Source organism: Corvus hawaiiensis, chromosome 7 (genome assembly GCF_020740725.1).
Source record: "Corvus hawaiiensis isolate bCorHaw1 chromosome 7, bCorHaw1.pri.cur, whole genome shotgun sequence".
NCBI classification, from domain to species: Eukaryota; Metazoa; Chordata; class Aves; order Passeriformes; family Corvidae; genus Corvus; species Corvus hawaiiensis.
In genome coordinates, this window is record NC_063219.1 from 20,421,390 (window position 1) to 20,440,061 (window position 18,672).

General features: G+C 45.8%; 2 protein-coding genes across 19 annotated transcripts in view; both read right to left on the reverse strand.

Moving 5' to 3' along the window:
* MYO3B (myosin IIIB) overlaps positions 1-18,672 on the reverse strand; it is a 253,079-nt gene that overhangs the window by 9,612 nt on the left and 224,795 nt on the right. The window contains exon 40 of one of the 18 annotated variants that reach the window (XM_048309828.1): positions 12,981-13,066. The exons of 15 other annotated variants lie outside the window; for them this stretch is intronic. The gene's annotated coding sequence lies outside the window, so the exon portion shown is untranslated. 2 more of the 18 variants (XM_048309833.1, XM_048309831.1) reach the window with 2 other exon arrangements.
* On the reverse strand, positions 9,074-12,678 carry SP5 (Sp5 transcription factor). The gene is made up of 3 exons (XM_048309840.1): positions 12,592-12,678; positions 11,231-11,643; positions 9,074-10,679 (listed from the first exon to the last, which is right to left on the reverse strand). Exons 1-3 carry the CDS (start codon positions 12,608-12,610, stop codon positions 9,627-9,629), a joined length of 1,485 nt encoding a protein of 494 aa, XP_048165797.1. The 5' UTR covers positions 12,611-12,678; the 3' UTR covers positions 9,074-9,626.

Consider the following 18,672-nt stretch of genomic DNA (forward strand, 5'->3'; position numbering starts at 1 on the left):
TGAAGGTGAGAAGATGTGATCCTAACCACACTCTTCTGTTGTCACAAAAACTTAGGGGCATTAGCTGTGTCATCTGGCATGCCACCTATCCCTGGGCAGGTATTCAGGGCTGATTCAATCATTTTGTGAACCTTTTCAGCTGAAACGTTGCTTATTGCAGTCTAGTTCAAAGTGAATTTCTAATGAATTACTTTAATTGAAAATAAGCTTGGTAAAAGTCAAAATGTGAAAAAGTGTGACTTTACATACACAAATGTTAGAATTTATTTGTAGAATTCACATTGTAAAAATCCTTGGTATTAATCATCATTAATATAGCTCTAAATGCATCTCACACTAACAGGCATTAGTGTGAGATTCAGATTATTTGGTTAGGATTAATAGAGGATTGGCTTTCTGATCAGCAATCAAAAAGATGCTGCAGCTTTCTAAAAACAAGTACCCCTTTGTGTCAGCCAAGCTGCTGAAGACAAATATTTTGCTTTTAAAAATTCTTATTTTAAGCCTGGATTTTAACTGGTGCATGAGAAACCTCTATACATGGAAAGGGAGAAGAGAAAGTCAGGTCAGCCATAGTTTGTCTCTGACTGACGTAAGACTTCATGGCTTAACCAATGAGAAGAACATCTCCTGCAGGCAAGAACTCAGATGGGACTATTTTATGCTTTTGATTTACCTTTTTGAATAAATGATGATAGAGAAAAGTGGTTATCACTACAAAAAAGTGCTGCGGAATCAGCAGCAAGTCAAGAGATTTGGCTGCTTTGCTTGAGGTTTTTCATGTGGCATTGAGATGGTAGGAACTTGGTCATTTCTGCAGCAAGATTTCATGAGAGACTGTGCTTACTGCTTTTGAGATCAAGAGCAAAACATTCAGGACATGTTAAGGATGGTATATTATATAGTCTATCAGTTTTAAAGGGGTGAGGCACACCTGTAATTGGAGGTAATCTTGGTTGAATCATTGGATCTTAGAGTCTGTTTTTGAAAATGTGCTTTGTTGTATGCTGTGCTTTTCTCTTACACCTTTTAAATAGGAAAGAATGTTTTCTGAACAGAAAGAACTGAATTAACACATAGGTGGCATATGCTCCACAGGTAGAGGCTCTGCTGTGATCTAATGGTGTAGCCTTGGGAGCAGGATAAGGACTGCAGCATCCCAAGAAGGACTTGTTCAGAGAGGAACAACTCCTGACCCAGAGGCAATGGGTAATTGCAGCTGTTCCCATGAAGGGTAAAGCTCCTGTTGTCCAAGTACCCAGCCAGCTCAGGGAAAACCGCCATGTCCCTGTGCATCACACCTGCTCTGGGATGGCCCATGCCCCTGTAGGCCACACAAGTACTGCAGGTCTTTCTGGACCTTGTGCAGAGAAAGTAAATTCCATGTGCTCACACTCTATGCTGTCTTGTAGATCTGTACAAGAACCACAGGGAATCTAAACCTACATCATCATTCTAATTGTTTTTACCATCATCTAAGTTTTTAATCTTTGATAGTGTGTGTATCTTAATTAGGAGCTGGTTCTCAAGTGTATTGAAAAGCAACCAAACAAACCAAATAATTGTGTAATTCTAATACATCATTCTGAGTATTCAAAACATCTAATTGCTGTAGCTAATTAAAAACAGGCTTGAACTTACCCTCCTCCTTGTCCTTTCTTGAACATGCTCTCTAAGCGTCAGAGGTTCTAACATGTAGATCAGAATCTAGATCTCAGTATTATATCTGATGCTTGACACTCATTTTAAATTAAGTCTGGGATGAATAAATGCATATAATAAAAAGACAAAGGAGATTCTATTGTACTTAGGCACTTTATAAGGAATTATTTTAATGTAACATACTATTCTGCTTTACTGGTTTAATATTTCTTAGCAGATTAAAACTGTGGTTCTAATGAGAAAAATAATTGAATGATACATCTAGAAGGTAATTCCCACATTTAAGTCTCAGTGATTTCAGTATTTTGCAATCACTTTATTTAGCTTAGGAAACTTTCATCTTCCTGTGTAATGAGGCACAATGATTTAGGGTTTTGTGGACAGGGGAGAGAGCAAACCCCTTGAATGCAGTGTAACAGCTGCATGGTGAAACACCCTGCAGAAAACTTTGGGGCTGTACTACAAACTCTCCTGAGTTGTGTAAGGGAACTGGGGAAACTGAAGCAGCTAGAGGCTTCTAAAAATTCTTGGGCCTTATGCTTCCTCTCTTCATGCAGGATGTGAAGGGAACTAGGATTCCTTGCTAGTGTTGATAGTTGTGAGGGCAAGCAAAAGTAGCCCATGAAAAGGAAAGTTAGTCTGTCTGCTTTGTTTTCTCCCTCACCCTCCTCCTTGACAGAAGCATAATGATCTTCAGATCCTTGAAGGTCTTTTTCCCCTATTGTGGGAAAAAACGTTTAACAAGCCGTTCCTCTTATGAGAAAAAACCACTTCCCTGTAGACTGCCAGGATGTGCTGAGTATGTTTAGTGTTGCTTTTTATATATTCACGATCCCATTGGGGTAGCAGAGTTCCAGTTCCAGTGTTCACATGCAGTTCTAAAGTGTTACAGAGAACATACTTCCCCTAAAAAGATTGCTCACAGTTTTCTCTCAGTAACCTAAGTATTCAACCACCAAACATAGCTTTGATTACAGTACTTTGCAAGTAGCTTCTCAGTATCATTCTACAATTTATGTAAGCATTTTATTAAGAAACTCAGACATAGCCTTAGGCCTCATGTAGGCTCATAAGAAGATTTGGTTAATATTTGGGAAAACATAAAAGTGTAATCTTTGCCTGCTTACAACTCTTTCAGCTCTTTCAGAGCAAATTAATAGCAAGAAGTCAGTGGAGCCACACTGCTGAAGGGTCAGGTAATGCTGCAAAGAATGGGCTTCCTACGTTAGGCTACTAAGGTACACAAGCAATGTTTTAGAACATGTAAAGCAAGCAGATGTCAAGTGTTTGGCTGTTCTTTGAAGAATTAAACAAGGGTAAAGCACCATGACTATTCCTGCCCAGAAGAAAAGCTAATTATTTAGATGTGAGGGGAAGAAATGAAGCCATTTTCACCCTCCTTTGGGATTAACATATGATAGCTGAGACCACCTGATATTCTCAGGCTGTATTATCTTTCCTGTCTAATCTCTAATGAGTGAGCAGTGTGCATTTTCCTTTCTCTTCTTCACATGTGGATTCTAGACCCGTGGAAAGGGTGAATGTGGCAGTGTGACTGACATCTCCTTTCCATACAGATGAGAAATCTGCATGTGGAGATCACAGGCACACCATCTGATCCTGAAAAAAGCATGTGGGATATGACCCCAAGTGAAGATAGGGCTTTGGCTAATAAAGTTTCTTTTAACCTGCTTTATAATTAGAGCCTGTTTTGAAAATGTGCTCTGTGATGTCTGGTTCATGTTAAAAAGGAAAATGAAAAATGTTTTCAAGTAGTATACAGGGTGATACTGGAACATTGTTCAAACAGCCCAGTACTATTATAAGAACAGGGACTTGCAAATAATAGGAATATATTGTTTTTGCAGACAACCCTGCCTTTTAAAAATGCAAGAATATTTACACGAGTATACACTATTGCTTCTGATAAAGCTATTGACTTTGGTATTTGCAAACAGATACATTTAAATTGTGAAAAGTATCAGTTTAGGCATTTGAATATTATTTTTAATTTTTAATAGCAGTATCCTAAAAAACAAGTGGGTTTATTTTTCATTTTCCCCCTTGTGGTTCATCATTCCTTCATAGTAAATGCTATGGTGATGTAATACTCAGTTCAGGACATGTCAGTCACTGTCATGGTAAATGTCTATAATTCAGTGGCAACAGAAAACTATAAATGTAAAAAAGGTTGCATTTTATGATGGGACAGGTTGACAGGAAGAAAAAATTAGGATGTTGCCTAAAGTGAGTTACTTGCTCAATATTGGCATTAATGGCCATAAAAGCCAAGACCAATACTCCAGAGAAGGTGGACTAAGATGAACTGCCTTAGTACAAGGCTCATTTAAAAGTGCCTCGATAACTATGTGCACAGAGATATAAATTTACTCTATTTATGAACTTCTGAGTTGTCTGCTAAAATCATTGAATATCACTGAACAGTAAAAGGTATCTTCCATCCAAGAGTTTCAAGACAGGAGCACTGTAGAATCTGAATCTATACAGACTGTAAAAGGCCTCTGCACCGTTAAAGAGTGCACTTAAATTGTTCAGTGGATAGCAAGTCAGTTCATACTTCAGTACAAACTTGCCACTTCTTCAAAAGGTCCTGGCCACTAACTTCAGTACATTGCAGCACAGGATGCACCCCACAGCCACCTGAAGAGGAGATGAAGACCTACTACATACCTACATGGTCCTACATGCCCTTGAGTGGACATCCATAACCTTTCTCAGGAGCACACAGGCTTTGTATACAGCCTCAGGTCGGCTCCTGCTGACATGGCTAAGCAATGATGTAATCACCAGGCCTGGGTCAGGGACACGATGGGATTTTGTGTGTCCTTAAGTAAATGTGTAACACAAAAGATATTAAGAGAAGATGAGAAGAAAAACAGCATCGATGCCCTCCAGGTTAAAGGCCAAATCTCACTATCCATAATCTTCCACTGACTTGTCACAGCCAGAAGGTCAAAATACATGTTTGTTTTCTTTGTTTTTCATTATCCATACTGAAACACCTACATGACTTCAAATCAGTTGGGAGTAAATATTAACAGGGAATAAAACCCATAAAGTTATTTAAAAGACCCTTTAAATTACATGCACTTCTGCTTTCTCTGCTCAAGACTATTGCTTCAATCAGCCTAGGGCCATGGATCCTTCTTCTCTACACTGCATATTAACACTTACCTGACAAGGGCGAGCCTTGCTGGTTGCTGTACATTTCCAGGTCCTCAGTGGCTTGGACAATATCTAAATGCAAAGTTATTGAAGATATCTGCTTGGCAAGCCCTTTGAAGGAAAAATCAGTAGCTTTGAAGATTTAGGGATCCTTTTGGTAAGTATTTTAAAAAAGTTTGGCAGGAAAATCTAATAGGTCTTTGAGCTGATTCTATCATGTGCCAGAGTGACAGACCCCACATCTTTACCACAGGATTCACAAGAATCTCGTAAAAAGTGTGAAATAACTCAAAAAAAGGTAACATAGAAAAAAAAGATTCTCTGGCAAACTGTAAAATCTGATAACAAAACGGACATTATACTTTTGTTTCTTACTGCTCAATATGAGAATAGGCTGACAAGATCTATGAAATATTACAGGCTAATTTAAAAGTGCCTCAGTAATTGTACAACTACTTGCACAGAGATACAAATTTGTCCGATTCATGAACCTGAGTGGTCTCCTGGGTCATTGAATATCACTGAATAGCAAAGGGTATCTTTCATCTAAGAGTTTCAAGACAGCAGCATTTTATATTCCCTATTTCTTCAGTATTCAGGACTAATACTAGATATGTGAATTTACAAACTGAAATAGTTAAGTTTTAGTTACTTTAAAATGCAGTCTCTCAAAATCTGCAAAAAATTGAAGATTAAACATTTCTTTCAAAAATTGCACCCTTAATTTAATATGGAAGGAAGAATTACACTATGATAGTTTTAGGAAGGACATCTCCCAATATCGTTTTTAAAAAAACTTTATCTTACTTCTTCTATAATAGTAGTTGAGGAGGTAGGAAACATACTTTTATAAATTTGTTGGATTAGTGCAATGAAAATCTGGTCAGTTGGGACCAAAAGGTCAATTCTGCAACCTTCTCCCAGGTGAAAGTCTTATTTTATTTGGCCTTTGACTAAAAATAATTTGATTAACAACACATAAAAAACCCCTAAACTGTCTGAAGAACAATGTTGATTACTTGTGGGGTTTTTTTTATGTTCTCTGCTTAAAGTTTGTCCAAGTGTGAAAATCACTTTTCAACACAGATAACAGACCAAATCCCAAGTTTTTTAACCATATCCCATTTTTTTGTTGAGATGAATTTATTTGAATTAACTACCAGATGAATTGGTTTATATGATATGTCTATTATATCAATGACATTTAAATTTTTAAATTAGGAAATGAATTGACCTTGAGTAGCATATGTACTCAAAATTTATAATTAAGAAGAATATTAATCATTTAATTTTATAAAATGAACAGCTGTTCTAGTTGATTGGAAACAGCTAAAAGTATAAAATGTATTTTGTGAATGCAAAATTAAAAGTTAATTTTATTATGGAGTGCAATTTGCCAACTAGAAATAAATTCTTGAGATGTAAGCAATATATTTTTGTAATGCTCTACCTATACATCAGAAAGGTCACATGTATATTTAAATGCCATATTACTAAAAAAGTTTAATGATTTCAATTGAAAAGCTATCATATGATTTAGCAATTTACAGATGAGTATGAAACAGCTATGATGCATATACACCTCCTTTTCCCTATGAACTACTTAAAAGCTTTACAGAGAAATAGTTTTATTAGGTATTTTTTAATATTATAAACTGTTAGTTTCACTTACCTAAGTAAGTGTCCTAAGTCCCTAATTTTCTGCCTTTTTTTTTTTGGTGTGTGTATGTGCTGTTCTTACAGATTAATATTTTCATTGGCATTTGATATTATGGGTTTTCACTTAAATACGTCTCTCTCTCATGACAGGCTTTTAACTAATTTTGACTTTGTGTATTTTAACCCATGCACTTTCAACCTTTAATGCAGACATTACACATATATACAAGGTGCACAGGCTACAACATGACACTTTTTTTTTTAATCAGATACCACCACCTCCTTGACATGGTGCTGACACTGCCTGGGGTGATGGTCTTTCGCTTAAAACCTGAATACTTGCAGGCTCATACTTAAGTGAGTGGTAAAACTTTCTGTATTTCAGTACAAGCTGTGTCTTGTGGAATGAATAAGAACCCAAAATAGTCTGCTAGACGAGACAACATAGATGCTTGGCAAATTCAGCATGTCTTCAAACTGGAGAAAAATCTTTCTGTAATGGTCCAGCTTAGAAATCACCACATCTACCATTACCGGGCTAATTTCTGCTAGTTACATCTGCTCTAAGAGGAGCGGGTCTCTAGTTCTTAGTCAGGCTAAACTTGCACCAGAAACCACCTAAGACATTGCTTCAGCTCACTCTAATACTTCATTTTGGCACTTACTCAGTGAAAGGCCTTGGCCACGTGGGAATTATTCTATCCTGTAAGAGACCTTTCATACTCTGGGATACTGTTGTTTCTCCTGTACTGCTACCAACAAAAGCACTTCCCACGGCTCTCAATTTTAAGTAGTTTTGATCCATACACAGAATTGAAAGACTATGTAGTGAAACAAACTCTCTTTCAAAGCAATCTGAAATCCTCTAACTCTACATTCTTAACATAACTTAGTATCAAAGAAAGGAAGCAGATTGACACTGTGTGCCATGAAACATTTTAAAAAGCAGAAACCTTGTTATTCCTGATGAAATATTTAAATCCTACATCAGTAGTAAATGGGATGCACTTTTGTCTCAAAGACTTTTTTGAGACTTAAGGACTTCTGGATCAGGTCCACCAGTTATTTCCTGCCTTGCTGTCACTCAATCTGGAACACTAAAGATGTCTTCTACTTAGTATCATTCAAACACACACTTCTGATGTCTATATCTTTGGCAAAGGAATGCTAACTAATGAAGCTAAACATATTCCTCTCAAGGTTTTCTATAACAGGGCAGTTTATAGAAAATTCTTCAGTAGAAGACAACTGCTTGGTTATTAATTTAGTAACTTGACCCTAAGAATGTGGTGTGGGAAATTAATTCAGAATAATAAATACTAAAATATTGTTAAGGAGCTGTACCATGGTAACTGTCCATTAACTTCTCATTATTTCAGATATGAGGGCTCTCATGGTATTGTCTCATCTCATTATTCCCTGAGAGGATAGATTCTTGGCAGTATTTGACATACATACAAATACATTAGTTTTACATGTCCTGTCATTACAAACATTTATCGAGCTGTGTTTTTTGTTGATTCAGAAGTCCATGACAAAGCGTATCTCTATCAACATGGTTGTGCCAAAGCTTGCTTGACAACTGCCACCACAGGATCTCACCTGAAGCTGAACAGTTCCAGATTAATCCCTGCTGAAGTTTTGAAGGCACTTTTTATTTCACTGTCTCGTCATTAGGTAATCAGAAAATAAAGCTGATGTCATAAAAATATAAGGAGCAAATAACATATTCTCAGTGTTAGAATGCAAAATTCAGCAAATTATTGATCAGGTTGCTCAGTTTGTTTGGCTACATAGATTTCAATTTTAATAAAAGAGAACTTGCTGCAGTAACAAAGGTTATTATTTTAAAAGAAATATGCCTAAACTCATACTTACATGGTGCCCAGTGAGAGATAAGGAATCCTACAGGCTGTCACCATCTACCAGGTACTTTTAAACACAGTTTTGTGACAAGTATCTTCCTCTCTGCAGGACAGTGACTGCCACTTTGTTGTACTGGCAGGGTAACAAGGATCTCAGCCCCTAAATTCTGCAGTTTTACAGAAGGTTAACATACGGGAAGCACGTTTGGGCTCTGCTGTGCCAGAGACAACTTAAGCTGGGAACGGGTGTTTGTGGCTGGCCCTGTGGCCTGGACCTCTCTGAGCAGGGGCATCACTAACACTGACTGCTGCCCACTTCTGCACAAATACATATCCCAGTCTGTAGAACTTGACCTGTATGTTCATTCCCAGTATTGGCACCCTGCATTTATCTTTCTTCTCTCAGCTTAATGTGTAGGAAACAAAATATTGAAAATAATTTTAAAAACCCAACAACCCAAACCCAAGGCCAACCCACCAACCAAAGCCAACAGGCACACCCGTCTGCAGCAGCTCCCGGGATTTTAAAGGTGTTTACCATGAGCAGCTCTCAGGTCACCGTGCGCTGAGCTCCGCTCGGCCGCCGCGATGGAGCCGGACCCGGCCCGCCGCCTCAGCGGGAAATGGCGGGAAGGCGGCGGCCGCGCGCGGGGCACCCGGAGAAGGATCAAATGAGACCGACGCGGCGGGACCGTCCCTGCTGACCCCTTTGTGAACGTGTTTATTTCACGCTGCGGTCGCGGGTCGCTTTACAGAAACATCTCATGCTGGACCCCGCGCGGGGTCGAAGACGGAGGGAAACACGTGTATTCAAACGTACCTATTAAATAACCTGTACACAAAACTTCAGTCTGTTACCCTGAAAGCACCGAGGGCCGAGCCCCAGCACGGCCACACCGACGCTGCCACCTCACCCCCGGGTGTCTGTAAGCCTCGACCCCCGCGGCCGGACCGATCCGGCCCCGCTCTTGCCCCACCGCCCGGGGCCTCCCCTCAGCCACGCTCCAGGCCGGGCGCCTGCCCCGGGACGGCCCCGGAGCCCTATGAGCGTCCAGTCCCGGGCCTGGGGATCCGCGAAGGCCGCCCCCAGCCGGCATCTGCTCGCCGTGCCCGGCGAGTGTCCGAGAGCTGGCCGCCCTCTCCCCGCCGCCGCCGCCGCCCTGCCCCCGGCGGCGAAACGCCCCCAGCCCGGGTCCCGCCGCGGCGCGGCTCGGCTCGGCCCGCAGAGGCAGCAGCCGCCGGCGGTCCCGGCGGTCACAGGTCGCGGCTGTCCTCCCGCTTGACGCCGTCCGCCGCCGCCTTCAGCTTCTTGTTCTGGTGGGTCTTGACGTGCTTGGCCAGGTGGTCGCTGCGCATGAAGCGCTTCCCGCACTCAGGGCAGACGAAGCGCTTCTCGCCCGTGTGAGTCCGCAGGTGCCGCTGCAGCTCGTCGGAGCGGGTGAAGCTCTTCCCGCAGAAGAGCCAGTTGCAGACGAAGGGCCGCTCGCCCGTGTGCCAGCGCAGGTGCGCCTTCAGGTGCGAGGTCTTGCCGTACACCTTGCCGCAGCCGGGGATATGGCAGATGTGCTGCTTCTTCTTGCCCGGCTCCGCCTCAGGGGCGCTGCCCGCGGCCGACTGGCAGTTGGGGCAGCGGCAGCGGCGGCACCTCCTGGCCGTGGCCGCCAGGGGAGACTTGGTCTGCAGCAGGGCGGCGATCTGTGTCTGGTACTGAGCGAAGTCCGAGTGCCCCAGCACCAAGCTCCGCGGCAGCGCCGCCGCCGCGGGGAAGCGGTGGCCGCAGCCTCCCGGAGCGCTGGCCTGCTGGATGCTCCACCAGGGGATGTCCTCGGGCGGCGGGTTGGGCGACAGCTGCCGGCAGGGCTGGGCGGGCGGAAGCAGGTTGGAGTAGCCGGGCGGCAGGGCGGCCTGGGCGGCGTAGGGGACGTAGGCGGGCGGGCAGCTGGACGGCAGGGCGGCCATGGAGGAGGGCAGCATCTTGACGGGGGAGAACTCGTAGGGGTAGGAGGGGTCCGCTGGTGGGGTGAGGGGCAGTTCGTGCGAACCCCCGAAGGAGGGCTGCAGGTGGTTCTTCTGAGGGGTCAGCCCCAAGCTGGGATGCGGCGGCGGCAGCCCTCCCGGGGAGTGCGCTGGCATCTCGCCGCTCCACGGGTGGAAGATCCTGGAGGGGGATCCCAGCGTCGGGTCGTAGGAGACCGGCAGGAAATCCGAGGGCGCTGCGCCCGGCTGCCCGATCCGGCTACAAGTAGCGGCCAGAAGAGCCAGGGGCGAGTGTTTGGCCAAGTCTGGGGAGGCGCTGGGGGTGCGGTCCTGCGAAGAAACGGGAGGGAGGGGAGAATGGAAGGAGGGAAGAAAGCGCGTTACTCGCCGCTCGCCGACACCGGCCCGCGAGAAACTTCCCGCGCCGCTGCCCGTGCGCGGCCAGGGCCGCCCCGCCGCTCCCCGCACGGCCGGTAAACTTTCCGAAAACAATGCGCACCCAGGGGGCAGGACGGACCCGGCCCCCCCGCCCCGCCCAGAGACCGGTCCCGCCTGCGGCCAGCACCGCCGGCCCCGCCGCCGCTCCTGGGTCAGGGAAGCAGCCGCTGTGGGCAGGACGGCATCCCCAGCGCCCCCCACACCTCTTGCCACGGAGCACTGCCTGGAGTTAGTGATGGGCTGCTGGCGGGAGAAGGAAGTTACCGGCCCGAGAAGCCCGAGCCCGGCCTCCTACCACCGCGGGGGTCCCCACCTACCTCTCCGGGCTGCCCGCCGGGTAAAGCCCCGGGAGGGAGGCGGCTGACACCAGCTGCCCCCGCGCAATGCGGCTCACAGCCGCAGGACTCGGCGCATCCCGACCTACACCGGGCGGGGGTACTGACCTGGAGGAAAGCCTGGAGGGAGTCGTTCCGGAGGACAGCCACCGCGGCCATGACTACTGCGCCCAGGGCGAAGGGAAGGCGCCGGGGCACTGCCGAGGCATGAGGACGCCGAGAGGAAGACGAGAAGCTGCCCAGTTTCCTTCTCTCTCCCCCTCTCTCTCCCTTTCCTTCTGATCTCTTCGCCTCCGTGCGCGTCCCACCCCCCTCGCGCTGCGCGATCTCCGCGGACTGTCTGACTGCGCCAGGATCACCTCCAAGAATTTGATAAGGACTTTGCTGGGCCGCCAACCAGTCAGAGGGAAGATTTATGGCTTTGAAGTTTGCCGCTACCCAATCATCAAAGAATAGCGGCTCTTTCAGAAGCGAAAGCAAATCCTTTGAATCCACAAAGCTCCTATGGTGTGTTTGTTGGTCTGGATAAAAGAACTGATTATTAGGGGGGATGGGAAGGGAGGAGATAAAGGCGGGACAATTAATGAAGTAATCACTATGTGGGAAATGTATATACACAAATAATTGGATTTTCTTGATCAAAGGACCCCTTACCGCCTAGAGACCCTCGCGTTGGATGTGCAAGACACTGGATCCCCCCTCCTTTTTTTTTTTTTTTTTTTGCAATTAAATTTGTGGCAGAGTCCTAAAGTGACAACGCGTCTTTGTTATCGCTCGAGAAATCTGCCTCCGGATTCCTCTGATAGTGTTTAATGACTCAAAGTAACAGAGCACAGCGAGTTCACCTGATCGGGGCTGGTCGATCCCAGCCGTAAAACTTCCCTGGAGTAATTGTCGGTGGTTCCTCCCCGCTCCCTCCCTCCGCCCGCCCTTCCCCCGACGCTGAGGGGTATGCCCTCAATATGACTCCGCAAATAACCGTGCATTTTCTCTTCTGGTAGTTGGAGTTTCACATCGCTCAGCCGGCATTGCCCCCTTGTTACCGGGAGCCCCCGCCTGGCGCGGGGCCAGGCCAGGCGCCCAGCCGGGGCCGGGGAGGAGTGGCGGGCTGCCACCGGCAGCAAGCGCTCTCTCAGACAGACACACCGAGAAACCGGGTAGCCGGGAAGCAGAAGGGAAAAGTTTCCTTTTCCCTAGAGGGAGCCGGGTGTAAAAGACATAATTTCTTTAAATGAAGACCGGAGTCTCTCTTGGCGGGCCTGCCGAGCCGGCCTGTCTTGCGCAGGAGGGAGTGCAGGTCTGGGCGGCTCCTCGGGAGCACGAACGCTGCTACCGGGTCTCTGCCTCACCCGTTCACTCACCTCCTGCCCCAAAGCCAAGGTCGGCCCCGAGCGCTTTGTTACCTCACCCCGCACCTTTCGGCCTCTGTCTATACATGTCTATACCCGTGTGTGTATGAAGGATCTAACCTGCTTTGCGTTCGACCATGTGTGGCTATTGACCCTCTAACCAGCACCAGGCACATCTGGGTCACAGCTTGCCGCCATCGCCGGCTGCTGAGCTCAGTGGGCTGCAGAGCTGGCGGGACCCCTCGCATGTGCCGCCCAGCGAGGGGCAGGCGGGGCCCCGCGCTTCTCCGTGGGCCCGCTCAGCTCCGCGCTCCGCCGGGGGCCCTGGAAACGCTCTCCTCTCCTCCCCGCTTCCCCATCTGCTCCGAGGCCATCGCAAACGCCGGCCTGTTTGGCCAGGTACCAAACCAGGACGTTCATCTCCGTCTTGAGGAGGTGGGGGTGCTCTTTCAGGCAGATGCTGGCTGGCTCTGGTCCTCCGGAGCTGTTTGCACAGGTAACTCGATCCTCTCCGCAGTCGCTGGCTTCAATTGTATTCGCACCGCCACTGAAGTCTCTTTAAACGCCAGCACACAGAGATCTTTATCTGCCTTTCCTGTGGAAACAATCACTGTCCGCTCAAAGACTTTCAAGAGTTGTAGGGCTTGAATTAGATCGGTTTCTTTGAAGGGATTAAAGTGCCAAGTCCTCTCCCACGGCTCCATATTGAATCCTGGGGAGAAATAAAAGCTCGACCCCGTGTAACACTACGCAGCAGCCATATCAAGCTCTTCCCATGTGCCAGGTAACCGTTTCACCAGGTCGGCAACAGGGAGACAAGGGTCTCCCATCCAGCGCTTTTACCATGCCCTGATGCATCGAGGCAAGGCTCGCCGCTGCTGCAGGACCCCGCGGCCTGGCGGCAGCCCCCGCCAGGGCGTGAGGTTGTGGGCGATAGGATTCCCCATCCGCCTGCAAGGGTGCAAGGCTCACGGGGTCCGGCACCTCCATCCACCACACACGAACACCTCCCAGTACCGCCGATGCGCGATCCGCCGGGGGCCGCACCGCGTCCACACGGGACATGGCGGCAAACAGGGAACCACAGCAAGCCCCGGCCGACAGCGCGGCCGGGAGGGCGCGCACACAGGCATAGCCCCGCACACCCCGCCCGCAGCCGTCGAGTGCCCCCCGCTCACTGCCAAGCTCCAGCCGCGCCACTAGAGCCGCATCGGGACAGGAGCGCACTTGTTGTCCCCTCGAGTCTAAGCTGTAGCCAGGGCAGCAGGAGCCGAGGCGGAACCCCGACGTGGGGAGCCCGACCCGCACCTCTGCTCCCTGGAGGAGCAATAACCCGCCAACCAAGCGAAACGGCGGCGCTCGCACTTGCGTTGTCCCTAAACCTCTGTATCCCCAAACTTATGTCAAACCTAGACACCAGCGAGATGCCCGATTTAACGCCTACCTCGATTTTTGTTAATTCGCTTAACCTACTAACTGCCAGAAGACTATTCAGAACAATGTTTCTAAACGAAATGAGAGCGGATAGGTAGCTCAGGAGACACTGAACACACCGAGGTTCCCTCCATTCTCTAAAGTACGGTATTTTCCCAGATATCTCGACGAACCAAAACGATTTGACAAGTTACAAAAGAGTTAGGGGAAAGCTGGATAAGTTTCTATACAGCTGCCACACTACAAATGCTATAAATCTGCATCCAAGAAAGCACATTACTTAAAAATCGAGAATAAATGCTCATTTCTGGAAGAAACCATGGGCTGAAAAATGAAACGTTGCAGTCATAATTTTCTGTACAAATAATTAGTGTTCAAACTTAGAGCACTTGAGTCTCCTGAAATGTATTCTTAATGAAGTGATGTTCAGAGCTATCATTAAAAATGCAGGGCTGGAAGATCAAAGTACAATATTTATTTTAGAAATTTGTTTCAGTTATCAGGAGATACAGGTATCAAGGCCAAGTGTCAATTCAGTTACACAAAGCACTATTTCCATGAGAAATGGGCTGCCGCTACATCCCAGTGTAAAGCAAAGGGACACCAGAGATGCGCCGCAGCGCGGGAGGCGGCGCGGCGCCGGCGGGGGGGCGCGGAGTGCTCCCGGCGGCGCAGCCGGGCCAGGGGCCACTCGGAGAGCAGCGCTGAAGAGCACAGCCCTGCGGAGAGCTTTGGCCCGCAGACCAAGGGGCCGGTCCCGACCGGCGGGGCTATAGGGGCCGGAGAGGCACTTGGGCGTACCGAGGAGGCAGCGGCAGCGCCATCAGCGCCGGGGGCAGCACGGCGGCCGGGATACAAAGAGCCGGAGCCTGAATTGCTGCAGCCACAGGGCTGAGGAGCAAGGGGCACGGTTCTCACAGCCCCGCTGTCTCCATGGGACCCTGCCTGCTACGGCGGGCGGCGAGACTCCTACCACCCCCGGGGTCAGAGGGGCTCAGCCTGCGCTGGGCTGGATGGCTACTGTCGATTTAAACACAGTGAATGTAAATAACAATCACCATTTCTGAGATAGGTGTTTTAAAATTCAGGATTTTTCAAATTCAGGTATCACAGAGTGGCTGTGCCACCTTGTAGGGCTCTGCGGACCTTGGTTTGAATGCAGGTAGCAGAGAAAAAAAATACTTGGGCATAGCAGCTGCTTGCATACCAGTGGTACCCTCCATGGTTTCTGCTGTGCCTCTGACTTCTGGGCCTCAAGTACCTCATCCTGGAGCCCACTCCAAAACCTGTCCCAGTGACGGCTCACACTGCCACAGCCAAGTCCTCTCATGACATTCACAGTCCCGCCAAAGACATTTGCAGTCACCTGCCATGATCCCCCCCAAGGCCTTCTTGTGATGACCCCAGTTCCTCAGCTCTTCCCGTGTAGCCATGAACAACCCTGAAAGCCTGGATGGGCTCTGGCCACCTGCCTGTCCATAACTTGGGATTCTTGGGTTGCTTTCAATGAAATACTGTTCTTTAGCAATTGTGACAAAGAATCAGAAATAGAATAATTTTTCAGTGAACAGTTGCATTAAACAATTAATGCATTCAGCCAAGCCACCTAGTCAAGTTGCCCATGAAAGGTGACAAAATCTAAACCTGAAAAGGATTTAATAAACTTGCTCCAGAAGGCAGTGTCTTCACACCATCCATCATTCTGTCTGGTTTAAAGATGTACTAACAGAAACCACCCATTCACAACAGCAAGAAGTTTCACCAGAAGGTAAATTACCCTAGGTATACAGCTTCAAGCACGTGTGGATACACTACCAACAGTTCTGAGTTATATCCCATTAATACCATTTTTATTTACTTCAGCATATTCACATTTTTACAGTAGGCAACATGACTAGCATAAGAAGAGGAATCACCAGTTCACACAGCATAATTTGAACATCAGTAGATGAAAATAAAAAGAAACATTAAAAACTGCTATGGTATCTCCTGCTTTTTTCTGTGCATAAGGGAAAAACACAAAATCCCAGACAAGATCAGCACACGTAAAGGCATATTTAGGATTTAAAGTCTTGTCTCAACATTTCCCAGTCTAGGTGTGGATTTGACAAAGATTGATAGAGGATTTCTGAAAGCTGAGCTGCCCTTTATGAAAAGTAGAACAGGTTTTATGCCTCACAAAGTTTTACTACCTGTTTTCAAAGGTTTAAATATCTTAATGTATTCATCTTCTGCTCTGTTCTTGGCTGGCCCTTTGTGACTCTTCCTCCTGTCTTGGGGAACATTGGTGAACATTTTTGGATATACTTCCTTCCCTTGCTTCCATCCTTTAAAAAAGAACCAGACTCTTAGTCATAACAATATTGAAAGTGTTATTTTTGGCTCTACTCGGAATGCCTGGGACACTTTAGTTCAAAATGATAATTTCAAATTCTCTGGGAATGCCTTTCTGCCTCAGGCACACATGGCTGCATTTTCGTCACAACTCTAATAGCTAGAAATGGACTTCTACAAAACGGAAAGCAAGCCAAGACTTGGGTGAGCAGCTGAAAAGGATCTGCAGCCTGCTTGTCCTCTCATTTGGGGAAACATTAGGTAAAAAAAGCCTCTGTATTTTTGATGGAATGCATTTGTTTGGGGAAGACAGGATGGGAACTTTTAATTTTATGACCACAGATACATATAGCTATTCATTTTTTTTGCATTGCAATTATTCAGCATAGAATGAAAAGGTAATTAAATTATTTGCTTCCTCTTAACTACAGAGAGCATATTATCTAAAAATTGGGTCTCATGATAATTAATTTTAGTTACTTAGTGTATTTATTGACAAATTAAACAGCTGTGTTTATACTGTGTTAGAACTGGAAACAGTGCAAAGTTTATCCAGAAAGATCATTGTTTAATCTACACATAAATATTGGATGATCATATGCCTGCCACATTGCTATTGATTTGGCTGAATGGATTAATCCAACACTGTAAAAATACACCTGTTACTTAATGAATTAATGCTGTAATTCTAGAACATTTTGGTACAGAAAATATTAAGTATTTTCCAATGGCAGTATTTTTCAATATTTCAAGAATCACTTTTGAAATAACCCAATCTTCAAGGACTACTGAACAAGAATGTACAATAATGTGCATAATCTTAATTATAAAAGCAAGAGCTCTATACAAACTCTTCAGCAACTCCCCTTTAGTTGGGGATAAAAACAGCGATATGAAGAAAAAGCCCAATAATTGGATTGTGAGGGTCAAAACAGGGACACAGATATGGTACATGACTGGCATTGGAGGTGTCTCAGGTAAGAGATACTGTCTTCACACTGTGGGAGAGAATCTGAAGACCCTCTCTGTATAAAGCTTTTAAGGTAGGTTTTTCCAGTAATACACACATATTAGTGAAAGGCAGTCTATAGACTATGACATAGGTGAATGTCCTCAACAGGGGGAGAATTTTTGAAAGGGACCTAGAAAAACTAAATTTCTAAATTGAGAGGTTTTTTTTAAATGCCACTCTTCTTAACCGCCACCAGAGGCTCAGTATCCCATGAAAGATTGGGGAAAACTTCAATTGCAATTCTTATTTCTCCCTAGCTGAACACTGCTCTCATAGACGGGCAGAAAAGTCTTTTCAGGAAAGCAGTGTACAGTATGTTTCAGTGTCATTTCATAAATTGATGCCTTAAGTGGTGCAGAATAATACATAAATAGTCAAATGCATAAATTACATTAACTACCCAAATATAAATTTGCCTCCCTCAAATTCTGAAAATAAAAACACCATCAATAAAATTATTTCAAATGTAAATACACAATATTTGTATTATGCTTTCCATCCTCACAGAACTATAAAAAGGTGAAGTCATCCTCAGCATATCCTTACACACTAGAGTCAGCTTCCTTCCCCTTCTTTACAAGGGGAATAACCCTTGCCATACACACAACTGCTCCAGGCTTGAAAAGAGGAGCTCCTTGCCTCAGTTCTGCACATAGATTACCAGGCTGCTCCTCACCAAACACTTAAGCAACTTACCCTAGCTCAGCTGAAACTTCAGGAGTACTGGTTGAGGTATGTACCTCCTGCTGGCCAGCTGGCCATGCCAAATCAAAGCAAACAACCCTAATCTGGGAATAAATCACATTTCACTTCACTCTTCAATCAGCCCCTATTGCTCAGGGACAAACAACTTGACCAGCTGTTTGAGAACCCAGGATGAGAAGAGGAGAAAGGATATTCTCCTCAAAGACGAGGGTGTCAGCATGGCCATGACTAGTGAACCAGTCTAATGAACAGTATAATTTTTCTCACACTTCTGGAACCTCTGAGACAGAGGGAGAAAAAGAGAAGATCTTCAAATGGTTAAGTTTTTTGGCTTCTCTCCCTTAGTAAATCTCACATTCCTATTTCCTGTATATGAAGAAAGCTTGCATATTCTACTAGCACTGAGCTGAGAGAATCACATACTACATATGAAAGAGAGAAGAGTCCATGGCAAAGGACAGATACTGCAACCAAGTTGAAATGTATTAGTCTAAATTACCTAATTCTTATGCTTGGAAATAAGAACAAGACTATGATGGCATTGGAGTGCTGGCACTCCAATGCCCAAATGATATAGAAATCTGTGACTAAAAACTGAGTGCTTCTTAGGAGGTCACACTAAAGCACAAAGAACTATTTTCCAAATGTTTTGTCTTAAAAAAGAAAGCTTAGAGAAAAATCCAAATGCCAAGTCATGCAATTTCGTCGGTGTCATC

Bases quoted from the DNA above. Each gene is read 5' to 3' on its own strand.
- SP5 (XM_048309840.1), bottom strand. The intron at 10,680-11,230 runs GTCAGTACCCCC...GTTTCTTCGCAG, and splicing joins CCCTCCAGGCTTTCCTCCAG to GACCGCACCCCCAGCGCCTC.